We start from the raw sequence: 11,639 nt of genomic DNA, 5'->3' as shown, positions 1-11,639 counted from the left end.
CTATAAGAAGATTGCCAAGACCCTGAAACTGAGCTGAAGCACGGTGGCCAAGACCATACAGCGGTTTAACAGGACAGGTTCCACTCAGAACAGGCCTCGCCATGGTCGACCAAAGAAGTTGAGTGCACGCGCTCAGCGTCATATCCAGAGGTTGTGTTTGGAAAATAGACGTATGAGTGCTTCCAGCATTGCTACAGAGGTTGAAGGGGTGGGGGGTCAGCCTGTCAGTGCTCAGACCATACGCCGCACACTGCATAAAACTGGTCCCAGAAGAAAGCCTCTTCTAAAGCCCGCAAACAGTTTGCTGAAGATAAGCAGACTAAGGACATGGATTACTGGAACCAGGCTCGTGGACTTTTCCAGATCCCGTCTGCCTTCTTTCTCCAATTTTGTTTTTTTCCCACATATTTCATATCATAATAAATGGCAAAAAGGCAAAAAAATGAACATTTAAACTGATGCTGGTTAAACTCCATCCACACACAGGATAGAATCAGCATCTGTATATTTGAACCCCCCCCAATTAGGTTCTAATAATTATCAAACTGGGTGAGGCTTACATTTTCCGATAGGCTTGTGGTTAAGTCACTGACCTCTGGTGCTGTTATGTACCATGATCCTGAGTTCGAGTCCAGTTTCGTGGACTTTTCCGGATCCTGTCGGCCTTATCTTTCCAAATTTTTTTCCTGTCAACATGTTTCATACCATAATAAATGGCAAAAAGGCAAAAAAAAAAAAGATGCTGGTTAAGCTCCATCCACACACAGAATAGAATCAGCATCTTTTAATCCACTACATCTAAAATATCTCATCATGGGCATGGGGGGAACTGATTCGGACAGCTGGATGGAGGAACGGATTCTGACAGCTGGATTTTTGCCATCGAATTCTGTTCCCCCCCATGGATGGTACAAAATGAGGTTCTAATTTTTATCAAACTGAAGTTGGTTTGTTCATTCCAATAGCATAGTGGTCAGCACATTGGCACACAGAACTCTAGTTCTTTAAGACAACTGAATTCTAGTCCCAGCTTGTGTACTTTTCCGGATCCCGTCCCCTCTGTCTCTTCCACTTTGCTTCCTGTCTACATACTATCACAATAAAAGACAAAAACAACAAAAAATAAATCTTTAAACTGAAGCTGGTTAAGCTCCATCCACACACAGAATAGAATCAGCACTTTTAATCCACTACATCCAAAATCTCTCATCATGGGCATTGAAGAACAGATTCTGACAGCTGTTTTTTTGCCGTCGAATTCTGTTCCAACTCATGGATCGTACAGAATTAGGTTCTAATGTTTATCACACTCAGGCTAGTCTGTCCATGCTAATAGCCCAGTGGGCAGCATATTGACATATAGTGCCCTAGTGCTTTGAGAGACCTGAGTTCTAGTCCCAGCTTGTGTACTTTTCCTGATCCCGCCCCCTCTTTTTTTTCCACTTTGCTTCCTGTCTACATACTGTCCTATCACAATAAAAGACAAAAACGGCAAAAAATAAATCTTTGCACTGATGCTGGTTAAGCTCCATCCACACTTAGAAAAGAATCAGCATCTTTTAAGCCACTACAGAAACATCTCTCATCATGGGGATGGGGGAACGGATTCTGACAGCTGGATTTTTGCCATTGAATTCTGTTCCCCCCCATGGTTCATGCACAATGAGGTTCTAATATTTATCAAACTTAGGCAGGTTTGCTCATGCCAATAGCCCAGTGGCAGCACACTGACATATAGCTCCCTAGTGCTTTGAGACACCCCAGTTCAAGTCCTCGCTCACATACTTTTCCTGATCCCATCCCCACTTTATTTCTTATCCACTTTGCTTCCTCTAGATATCTAAGCCTTTCAAGTAAATTACGATTTTAAAGTTTATAATGCACAATACAGTTACACAATAATGCCTTTTCTTCAAAACACAATATGTGTTTAGATTGTCTTTCCCCTCAATTTTTTGTATTCTAATTATTGCATTTATGTGACAGTAATATTTTCACAGTATTTCAATATTTAAAGCAACATCAGACTAATACCTTCTTCATACATTTAGATTTTCCTACTAATTTTGCATATTCTAATCAGTAAATTTATGTGACTATATCCCTATACAATCCCCATTATAATTCACTGTTTGCATGAAGCCTATAATCTCAATACTATGCAACGATCACTGTCAATCATTGTAAACCTTTTGATTTGTTGATCTAAAATGCAAAGTTATGGAAAAGTTTCAGAATTAAAAAAGTTTCAGAATTATCACACTCACCACCAGTTTTATTCATTTAACTGTGGATGTTTTTATGGTGTAATGTCTGTACATATTATCCTTTAAAATATAAAAGGTTAATTTTCTTAAGATTTTATTTCATTGATAAACCAATACCAGAGGGATGCCACAATGAATAGCTTTTTGGGTTGACCTACAAACTGATGTAAAGACTGATCAACTCTATTGCTAGTAAAATAAAAAGAAGATAAAAAAATAAATAAAAAAAATTACGATTGTTGCTGATATCACATGCTGAAACAATTTAGTTGAGTAAAGTTTAAAGTTAAATTCCTATAGGCTATGGTCATTTTGATTTGAAAGTCTCTCACACAGTCTTGGCGCCATCTTGTGTCTCAGTTATCAAGTGTAGTGAAATAAATAATAGGCTACAATTACAAATTAATTTGAACTCAAATCAAAAATTAATACCCATGAATTCATTTGATGAAATTCAATAGATTTTGTAATCTTATTGTCTCTCTTTCTCTCTTTTTTTCATTACGCTATTGTCTCAGTCGTTTCATCATTTAATTTTTTTGTTATTTTTTTCTCGCAGTTTCTCTTTCATTTTGGGTGCTTGTTAATTACATTAACGAACAGAAGTAATATCCTGAATTTACTATATTTTGGATGACTTTACATGACGATACATTATTCTTCAGAAGAAGTTGTAGGCTGTGTGAAATGAAGTTCCCATTTTCCCCGCCCTCATCTTGAGTAAAATTCCTACATTCTGAAAAATAGGCTAGTTGAATAACTCGTTCCTTGTTTCCTGGCTCAGCCTATGTCTTTGAAGAACATGTTTTAACAGCTTGAGAAGATCATGATCAAATTATTAGTTTTTCTATGTGTGCTTCAGTCAGCTCCAACAACTGTATCAACTGGTAGGATTCAATTTGTTTTGCATTTAGGCTTATAGTTGCAGTTCATTTAAACAGGCTATGCCGTAAATTTATTTGAATGTTACATGTTTCTCAGATTAACCTGCAGTGTCAGATATGAATGCAGTCTATCAATTATGGGTTAATGAAGTTCTGAAAAGTAGTCCTACCGTTTATATAGCTAAAAGCTAGACTGTGTCAAGTGTAGGCTAGTCAGCACATATTTTAGCTAGGCTATTTAGCTTAGAAATATATACTTAAATATATTGTTTTGAGATTATTCAAAAATTAAAGTGAAAAGTCACACATTTATAGATTACTTTTGAAAAAAAAAGCATATGTGTATATTTAACGAGTCCAAAACAAATATGTAACAAAACGTCTTCTTAATCCTAGTATAGAGCTCACACAAAATCGCCCTTTTAATGTAGGTTAGTCCAGTTTAGTAGCGCCCCCTTGCGGCTATTTCTAGTCACGTACAGCTCAGAAAGAGTTTGTCAATGTTAAAATGATAGTTCACCCAAAAATGAAAATTCTGTCATCATTTACTCACCCTCAAGTTATTCCAAACCTCTTTGTTTCTTTGTTCTGTTGAACACAAAAGTAGATATTTCGAAGAATGTCGGTAACCAAACAGTTGACGGACACCATTAACTTCCATAGTATTTTTTCCCCCATACCATCGAAGTCAATGAGGCCCATCAACTGTTTGGTTACCGACATTCTTCAAAATATCTTCTTTTATGTTCAGCAGAAGAAAGAAATTCATACAGGTTTGGAACAACTTGTGGGGGAGTAAATGATGACAGATTTTCATTTTTGGGTGTACTATCCCTTTAAGTTTTCAAATCAGGAATAAAATCTGACATCTGAAATTTTACTCCTTGCATGTATTCAGTATTTTATAGGCTGATCCTAATGACTCTATGAAAAAGGCGAGTAAGTTGGGACTTAAATTTTTCTTTCAAAAAATAAGCATTTTAAACAATTGACTGACACAAAGTGCCCACCTTGTTATGGATTTTACATAAAAGTCAATTAATATAACTTTTAACTAAACAATAAACTGAATTTTCAGTTTCGCAAGAGATAATGTCCCCAACAGTATTTAATATTACTAATATTTTTTGTCTTTTATCTAATTTTTATTTGTATTATTTGTTATAATTTCTCACAGGTTCTCATTCTTTGCGGTTGCTTGTAACATACATTAAAGGAGAGACAACATTTCCTGAATTTAGTGTCACATTTATGTTGGATGACATTACAGTTGGCCACTATAATTCAGAGACAAAGAGATACATTCCACGAGACAATGCTACAAATGAAGATGAGATCATTTCTTACATCTTTTATGCAATGAGGCATGATTTGCACCCTGTCCTTATGAGAAGACTGACATTTAAAAACTATACAGAAAGTATGTTCAGTTGGTTAAAATATGACATATTGACACAGACAGTCCATGAATAGATCACTTCATGGGACCATGACAGGCTATGTCTCTTTTCTTTTGACAGGTGTTCAGCTTTATCAGGTGATGAGCCATTGCGAGCTGTGGGACAATGATAAGCCTGGACAAATGATTTCTAAGTTTGCTTTTAGCGGCTCTACTACAGATGAAATACGTTTGTATGACAACAAGTTTACATATGAGAGCCCAAAAGAAATGGCAACACTATCGCTGGAGCTGGTCAAATGGCGTCATGAGACTATAAACTACCCATGTTGCATAGCAACTCTCAGAAATTACCTTAAAAAGAGAAAATCTCAAGTGAATAAGAAAGGCACGTCTTCCCACAATATTGTAAAAGATTTGAGCTATTAAGCCCTTGTATAAAATACAATTCTTTGTTGAAACAAAGTAGGAATTCCATCCTTTTTAACTGAAGAAAAGACAAGTGTCTCCACCTTAATACCTAAGATAGTGTTCTATCAAAAGTTAAGATAGGTCTTTTTCTTCTGCAGTGAAACCGCGAGTCAGACTCATTCAGAAAGCAAACACAAATTCTGGAGGGTCTCGTGTGAGTTGTTTGGCGACAGGATTTTACCCTCGTCACATCAACCTGACCCTGTTCAGAGATGGACAGCCTGTATCTGATCATGAGATCACTGGAGGAGATCTGCTGCCCAATGGTGACGGGACGTACCAGATGAGGAAGAGTCTGGAGATCAGTGCAGACAAACACAAATACACCTGCTCTGCCACACACCTCAGTCTGGACAACAAACTGGACGCCACTTTGGGTAATGATTTGGTTGTGAGAAAATAATAAAATCTCACAGTATTGAGTTTGTCATTTGTTCGTGACTTTTTAATGTGCTTGTTTTCAGAATTTGATCCGGGTGAACCATTTAAATCAGTGATTCCCTCAGTGCTGATAGTTTCGGCTGTAATGTTGGTGTTTGGGACTGGAGCCGTCATATATAAATACAGGAGACAAGCAGGTTTGAAAGAATGAAAAATACCTAGGCTGCATCTGAAGTCACATACTATATACAGTTGTGAGAAAAAGTATGTGAACCACTTGCAGAATCTGTGAAAATGTGAATAATTTTAACAAAATAAAGGAGATAATACAAAATGCATGTTATTTTTTATTTAGTACTGTCCTGAGTGAGATATTTTACATAAAAGATGTTTACATATAATCCACAAGACAAAAAATAGCTGAATTTATTAAAATGACCCCATTCATAAGTATGTGAACCATTGATTCTTAATACTGTGTGTGGTTACCTGGATGATCTACGACTGTTTGTTTGTTTTGTGATGGTTGTTCATGAGTCTCTTGTTTCTCCTGAGCAGTTAAACTGAGCTCTGTTCTTAAGAAAAATCCTCCAGGTCCTGCAGATTCTTCAGTTTTCCACCATTTTTTGCATATTTGAACCCTTTACAGCAGTGACTGAATGATTTTGAGATCTGTCTTTTCACACTGAGGACAACTGAGGGACTCAAACACAACTTTTAAAAAAGGTTCAAACATTCACTAATGCTCCAGAAGAAAACACAATGCATTAATAGATGGGGGGTGAAAACTTTTGAACAGGATGAAGATGTCCAAATTTTTCTTATTTTGTTTAAATATAATTTTTTTTTTCATTTAGTACTGCCCTTCGGAAGCAACAGAAGATACTTTCATGTTTCCCAGAAGACAAATTAAATACAATTTACCTTGATCTTCAAATTCCAAAAGTTTTCACCCCCCGACTCTCAATGCATCGTGTTTCCTTTTGGAGCATCAGTGAATGTTTGAACCTTTTTTAATAGTTGTGTTTGAGTCCCTCAGTTGTCCTCAGTGTGAAAAGATGGATCTCAAAGTCATTCAGTCACTGCTGTAAAGGGTTCAAATATGCAAAAAATGCTGGAAAACTGAAGAATCTGCAGGACCTGGAGGATTTTTCTGAAGAACAGAGCTCAGTTTAACTGTTTAGAACAAACAAGAGACTCATGAACAACCATCACAAAACAAACAAACAGTCGTAGATCATCCAGGTAACCACACACAGTATTAAGAATCAATGGTTCACAAACTTATGAATGGGGTCATTTTAATAAATTCAGTCTTGTGGATTATATGTAAACATCTTTTATGTAAAATATCTTACTCAGGAGAGTACTAAATAAAAAATAACATGCATTTTGTATTATCTCCTTTATTTTGTTAAAATTATTCACATTTTCACAGATTCACATACTTTTTCTTGCAACTGTAGTTGGTGAAAAACAATATGTGACAAAAGAAGTATGTCTGAATTCACAGTACTCATAGAAAAGTAGGCAAAAAGCACCCGGATGACCTACTCCCGGCAAGATTTTGAAGTGCGCATACGATGGACACTTTACTATCCCATGAGGCAACGGGAGAGAATTTGTGAATGGCAGGTCACATGATAATAAACATACATCCAGATTACATTCATACTACACACTGTCATACTATATAGAACATACTTTTTTCACAAAGTAATTACTCAAGAGGGTATGCGATTTCAGATGCAGCAGAAGATATATACTCAAGGAATATTTATTAATTTTTTCTAACTTCCATTCATGTTCTAGCATCATCTAAAGGTGATTATTCCTCTGCTTCGAGTGAGTATTTTGTTTTAAATATTATTTTTGTATTATTATCACATCAGAGTGACTAAAGAGTAAAATGTATTATTTACAATCACAGTTTGGATAAATTCTATAAATATAATTATTTTAGAATTAATAATGTATTACTTTTCATTTGCACATTCTGTTGACTAATCAAATCTTCATTTTCAGCATCTGAAGAAAGCACTGACACAAAATCAACATGAAGCACAACAGGAAACAAAGATGAGTGAAGCATTTAGTAAATGAACTAAGAACCTCTACCAATTGTAAAATTAAGATGATTGGATTATAAAGTAAAAAGAGTAACAGTATTAACACAGTACATCGTACTGCAGCAGCTACAATCCTGTGATGACAAATGAATCTTTTTTAACATTTTGTACGGATGCTCCTAGCATTGCCTGCATCTCATTGCTTCTGCACCATCCACGTGAATGGCTTTGCGTCATTAATTTTGGATTCAGTTTGCAGCTCCGCTTAAATTTTACCTATCAAAATTTTTGGATTCTCAAAAGCTGGTTTTGCAATAGCACACAGAAGATGTCTGAGACTTTTGATTGGTTTATATGTAGATATGTAAATAATTTTAGACATAATTATAACTAATTATGCCATTATTCAAATCCCAAAGGATTTTACCATACACTGTAAGAAGATTACTGGTATACATTTTACAAAAAAAATACTATTCCAGTACTTCACATTTAATTAAATGTGTTCCTTGCTGTTTCTTTGTAATTATTTTGTGAAATTTACTAACAATTTCCAAGTAAAATTGTTTAAAAGTACACCTTTTTTTTCAGTGTAGTAGCCTGTGAATTCTTTCTATCTTTTTGCAGTGAATTTTTACCAGCTGTTCCCAAGGTCATTATTTAATTTCAGCTCATTTTTTTTTTTTATATGTGCTGACTAAAATGATTTTATTATAGAAGCGTTTGAATTGTGTTTTAAAAAATGTATGAGGAAAATGATTTAAAAATGTATAAGGAAAAAACAAAGAAAATGCAAAAATTAGTAATATTTTAAAGAATTTAATTGAAAAGGACAATAAATAAGCAATATATACAAATGTATTTGATAAAAAAATATGTTATCTGATAAATAATTACAAATAATTAATGCAACACAAATAAAGTCTTTAGATGAAGTTTTCACACAGTGGTCATCTGATTTTGGCATAAGGTGACCTCATATCCTCTCATTGAAAAAACTGATGGCTGTATGTAGAATCATGTGTTGTTGTGCAGGGAAACTGTTAAAAGAAGAAATTCAGCACACAATTAGATAACTGCAACAAACATAACACTCTTGGTTATTATTAAATGAACATTCAGTATAAAGTGTGATGAAAAGCCTTCTTACCATATAGGATTGTGTGTCTCTGAAGTGTGAAGTAGAAGGAAAGTTGTTTTCCATCTGTTGTGTTGAATCACTGAAGGCTGCGAATGTTGGACAGTACTGGACATTGTCTTGCATGTGTCCCTGTACTCCATCCAGACACCAGGTTTCTGAAATCTGAAGCCTATCTGAAGTATCTTGCGAGTAGCATCTTGGTGTTGTTTCGTGGTTGGAGGTCTCAGACTGTTCCAGTTGAGAAGAAAGATACGAGATGTAGCTAATAGTGAGGCGAAGGGTCTCAATCTTGGTCAAGGTTTGTCCAGGAGGAGCCACAGAAGGAGGTAGGTAGGTTCGGAGGTGAAGGAGAGCTTTGGTCAGATCTCTCATCCTGAGCTTCTCTCTTTCGCTGGCTGTCTGGCGCTTCGTTCCAGGGTTTTTGGACCTGGAACGTCTCTTTCCCTCAGCAGGAAGGATTATTCTCGGGTTTTTAGCTGGTATGCAGTCGACGTCTGTTTTTTCAGCAGCCTCCGGCTGTCTTCCAGCTCCCCAACAGCTCGTAGGAGGAGAAAAACATCCAGAATCAATTGAGGAGCTTGGAGAAAGACTTCCACAGGCGCTGAAGTACCCAGCATCAATGCTGGTAGATGATTCAAACTGGCATTTGGCTCCTTGCAGCATATAAGGATTGAAGTTAAATTCCATGGCTGTGATCTTTCAGCAGAGGAGATGTTTCCTTCTTGTTCTCCGGTACCTGAGTGAATGCTAAAGAGCTGGAGGCAGCAGCCCAATATATCCTGGATGAAGAGGTGTGATGTTGCACCTCCGCAAGGCGCTTAAGAATTTCAAAGCGGCAGAGAGACATCACACCAGGGGCAGGGGGTCTCTGGGAAAACTCACATCACTTCAAGCACAGGTGGGAGGTGGTGAATGCGGTGGTAAAATAACATTCATTGGTGCACAAGTTCAAGATAGATTTAGAATTAAAGTCTGGAGTTTTTGTTATTTATTTAAGTACTACATGTCACATCATTAAAAAAAATCAATTTATAAGTTCCTTTTTTAGTTATTTCATAGTTTTAATCAGCAATGCAAAGCTAGGCAAACAAAACAATGCCATTCAGTTTTATGTTCCATGTTGCATCAAAGTTAGGCAGGTCTTATTGTATTTTGTTTTATAGAAAAAAAAAAACATAATTTAATATGATTTATAAGCTGTTTTCCTCACGGTGGACCCCACAAGAACAAGGGTTTTGAAAATTGCCATCTTTGTGTGGACATTTTTCTGTATAATGTACCTGAACCACACACACACACACACACACACACAAAACTTTCTGCATTTTTACATTTTCAAAAAACATAATTTAGTATGATTTATAAGCTGTTTTTCTCATGGGGACTAAAAAAAAAAAAAAAAGTACCCACAAAAAAAAAAAAAAAAAAAAAAACACTGGTGGTACTATGGGGAAATTTGGTCCCCATAATGTAGGGTTTACCAGGACCACATTTACTTATGCATTCATTCTTTTTTTTTTTTTTTTTTTTAATTCAATAAAAAATGTTAAGAAATTTGTGACCCTGGACCACAAAACCAGTCATAAGTCGCACGGGTATATTTGTAGCAAAAGCCAACAATACATTGTATGGGACAAAATTATCGATTTTTCCTTTATGGCAAAAATCATTAGGATATTAAGTAAAGATCATGTTCCATGAAGATATTTTGTAAATTTCCTACCGTAAATATAGCAAAAATGTGTTTTTGTGAGTGGATATGCATTGCTAAGGACTTCATTTGGACGACCTTGATTTTCTCAATATTTAGATTTTTTTGCACCCTCAGATTCCAGATTTTAAAATAGTTGTTTCTCGGCCAAATCCTAACAAACCATACATCAATGGAAAGCTTATTAAATCTCAGTTTTAAAAAATTGACCCTTATGACTGGTTTTGTGGTCCAGGGTCACTTATGTTCTGCTTTTTATTAAATGCTTGCTCTTTCAGGGTAACACATCTTTTCTTGAAGTGTGTAGCCTGTAATCTGTCAGTTGTTCACAGGTTTTTGTTTAGACAACTGACTTTTTCCTTTTATGGCCTCATGGGAACTCAGGAAGGACAGTTTTTAACAGGGCAGATTTGAAATGGTTGATTTTTAAAACACTAAACTCAACAGTTTTACTTTGTATAAAAATGTAAAATACATTATATAGAAAATAATAGAATAAAAATGTAATTCTAAATGATAAAATACATAAATATTAATTATTTTGAATTAAGAGCAACTTAAAAATGTGCAAATGACAATATAATTAAAAAGTAACTCATGCAAAATGACTATAGAGGATACATCTGCTTTTAGATTTTAAGCTAGATGAAATATTGATGGTTGTATATGCAGTTGTTGTTTTCTTCTCTAAGGTGTAAGCTGACCTCTTCCTCAGGCCTGGGCTTGTGGATTACGACTTCAGTGTGAGTAGCTCTGAGGAAATGGTTCCCAGACCACAACGTGTCACTTTTTGCTCCTTCCTGCCCGGTGCTGACCTGAAATAATTAGATTTGGACTGTTCCCATGCAGACAGCACACTTATCTGAGAAAAGATCAGAAGAAAGATTGCTGATGAAATCAAAAAATGAGAAAGTACTAAATTCTGAACATGAGGTTATTAGAAGTTATTTCAAATGTTCAGCTGACATAAAGGTCATGGTCTTTACATTTAACACAGGTTAAAAAATATAGCAAAGTCAGACAATGCGAAACTAAATAACAAACGCAAACATCAAAAAGCACAAATTGTGCGCTTAACTCATTAAAAATGTCACTAGTCACTGTTAATTCATCGAAATGTTGATTTAAAGTCTCAGACCTCCCTGCAAATGAGCTCACTTCTTCCTTTTCAAAGCGTCTTAGTTTTTCCTAAAGCATCAAAGGTCGATTAGCACATCAATGTGAAGTGTTTTTCTTATCCTGCTCGGTTAAATGTTGATTTGAGGTAAACAACTAAATTGTCTAAATCCTTTCCTCCCAGTGCTCTGTAAACTGTG

At 35.6% G+C, this 11,639-nt stretch overlaps 2 protein-coding genes across 2 annotated transcripts; one reads left to right on the top strand and one right to left on the bottom strand.

Annotated features, from left to right (window-relative positions):
• The first annotated feature begins 2,323 nt into the window (after nucleotides 1-2,323).
• On the top strand, nucleotides 2,324-8,049 carry LOC127507209 (hereditary hemochromatosis protein homolog). The gene is made up of 7 exons (XM_051884177.1): nucleotides 2,324-3,154; nucleotides 4,329-4,571; nucleotides 4,672-4,938; nucleotides 5,120-5,398; nucleotides 5,486-5,599; nucleotides 7,215-7,247; nucleotides 7,428-8,049. The coding sequence occupies exons 1-7, from the start codon at nucleotides 3,094-3,096 to the stop codon at nucleotides 7,460-7,462; spliced, it is 1,032 nt and encodes a 343-aa protein (XP_051740137.1). The 5' UTR covers nucleotides 2,324-3,093; the 3' UTR covers nucleotides 7,463-8,049.
• A 465-nt stretch (nucleotides 8,050-8,514) lies between these two features.
• On the bottom strand, nucleotides 8,515-9,327 carry mespab (mesoderm posterior ab). Its single transcript, XM_051885023.1, has 2 exons — nucleotides 8,622-9,327; nucleotides 8,515-8,547 (listed from the first exon to the last, which is right to left on the bottom strand). Exons 1-2 carry the CDS (start codon nucleotides 9,297-9,299, stop codon nucleotides 8,515-8,517), a joined length of 711 nt encoding a protein of 236 aa, XP_051740983.1. The 5' UTR covers nucleotides 9,300-9,327.
• Between the last annotated feature and the right edge of the window lie 2,312 nt (nucleotides 9,328-11,639).

Source organism: Ctenopharyngodon idella, chromosome 24, assembly GCF_019924925.1.
Source record: "Ctenopharyngodon idella isolate HZGC_01 chromosome 24, HZGC01, whole genome shotgun sequence".
Classification (NCBI taxonomy): domain Eukaryota; kingdom Metazoa; phylum Chordata; class Actinopteri; order Cypriniformes; family Xenocyprididae; genus Ctenopharyngodon; species Ctenopharyngodon idella.
The sequence above is the reverse complement of the archived record's forward strand: the minus strand, read 5'-3'. Positions and strand labels throughout refer to the sequence as shown.

Excerpts from the sequence above, each read along its gene's own strand:
- mespab (XM_051885023.1), bottom strand. The coding sequence starts at position 9,299 with ATGGAATTTAACTTCAATCCTTATATGCTGCAAGGAGCCAAATGCCAG. Across the intron at positions 8,548-8,621 it reads GAGACACACAATCCTATATG|TTATCTAATTGTGTGCTGAA; the intron begins GTAAGAAGGCTT and ends TGTTTGTTGCAG.
- LOC127507209 (XM_051884177.1), top strand. The coding sequence starts at position 3,094 with ATGATCAAATTATTAGTTTTTCTATGTGTGCTTCAGTCAGCTCCAACA. Across the intron at positions 4,939-5,119 it reads ATCTCAAGTGAATAAGAAAG|TGAAACCGCGAGTCAGACTC; the intron begins GCACGTCTTCCC and ends TTTCTTCTGCAG. Across the intron at positions 7,248-7,427 it reads TGATTATTCCTCTGCTTCGA|CATCTGAAGAAAGCACTGAC; the intron begins GTGAGTATTTTG and ends CTTCATTTTCAG.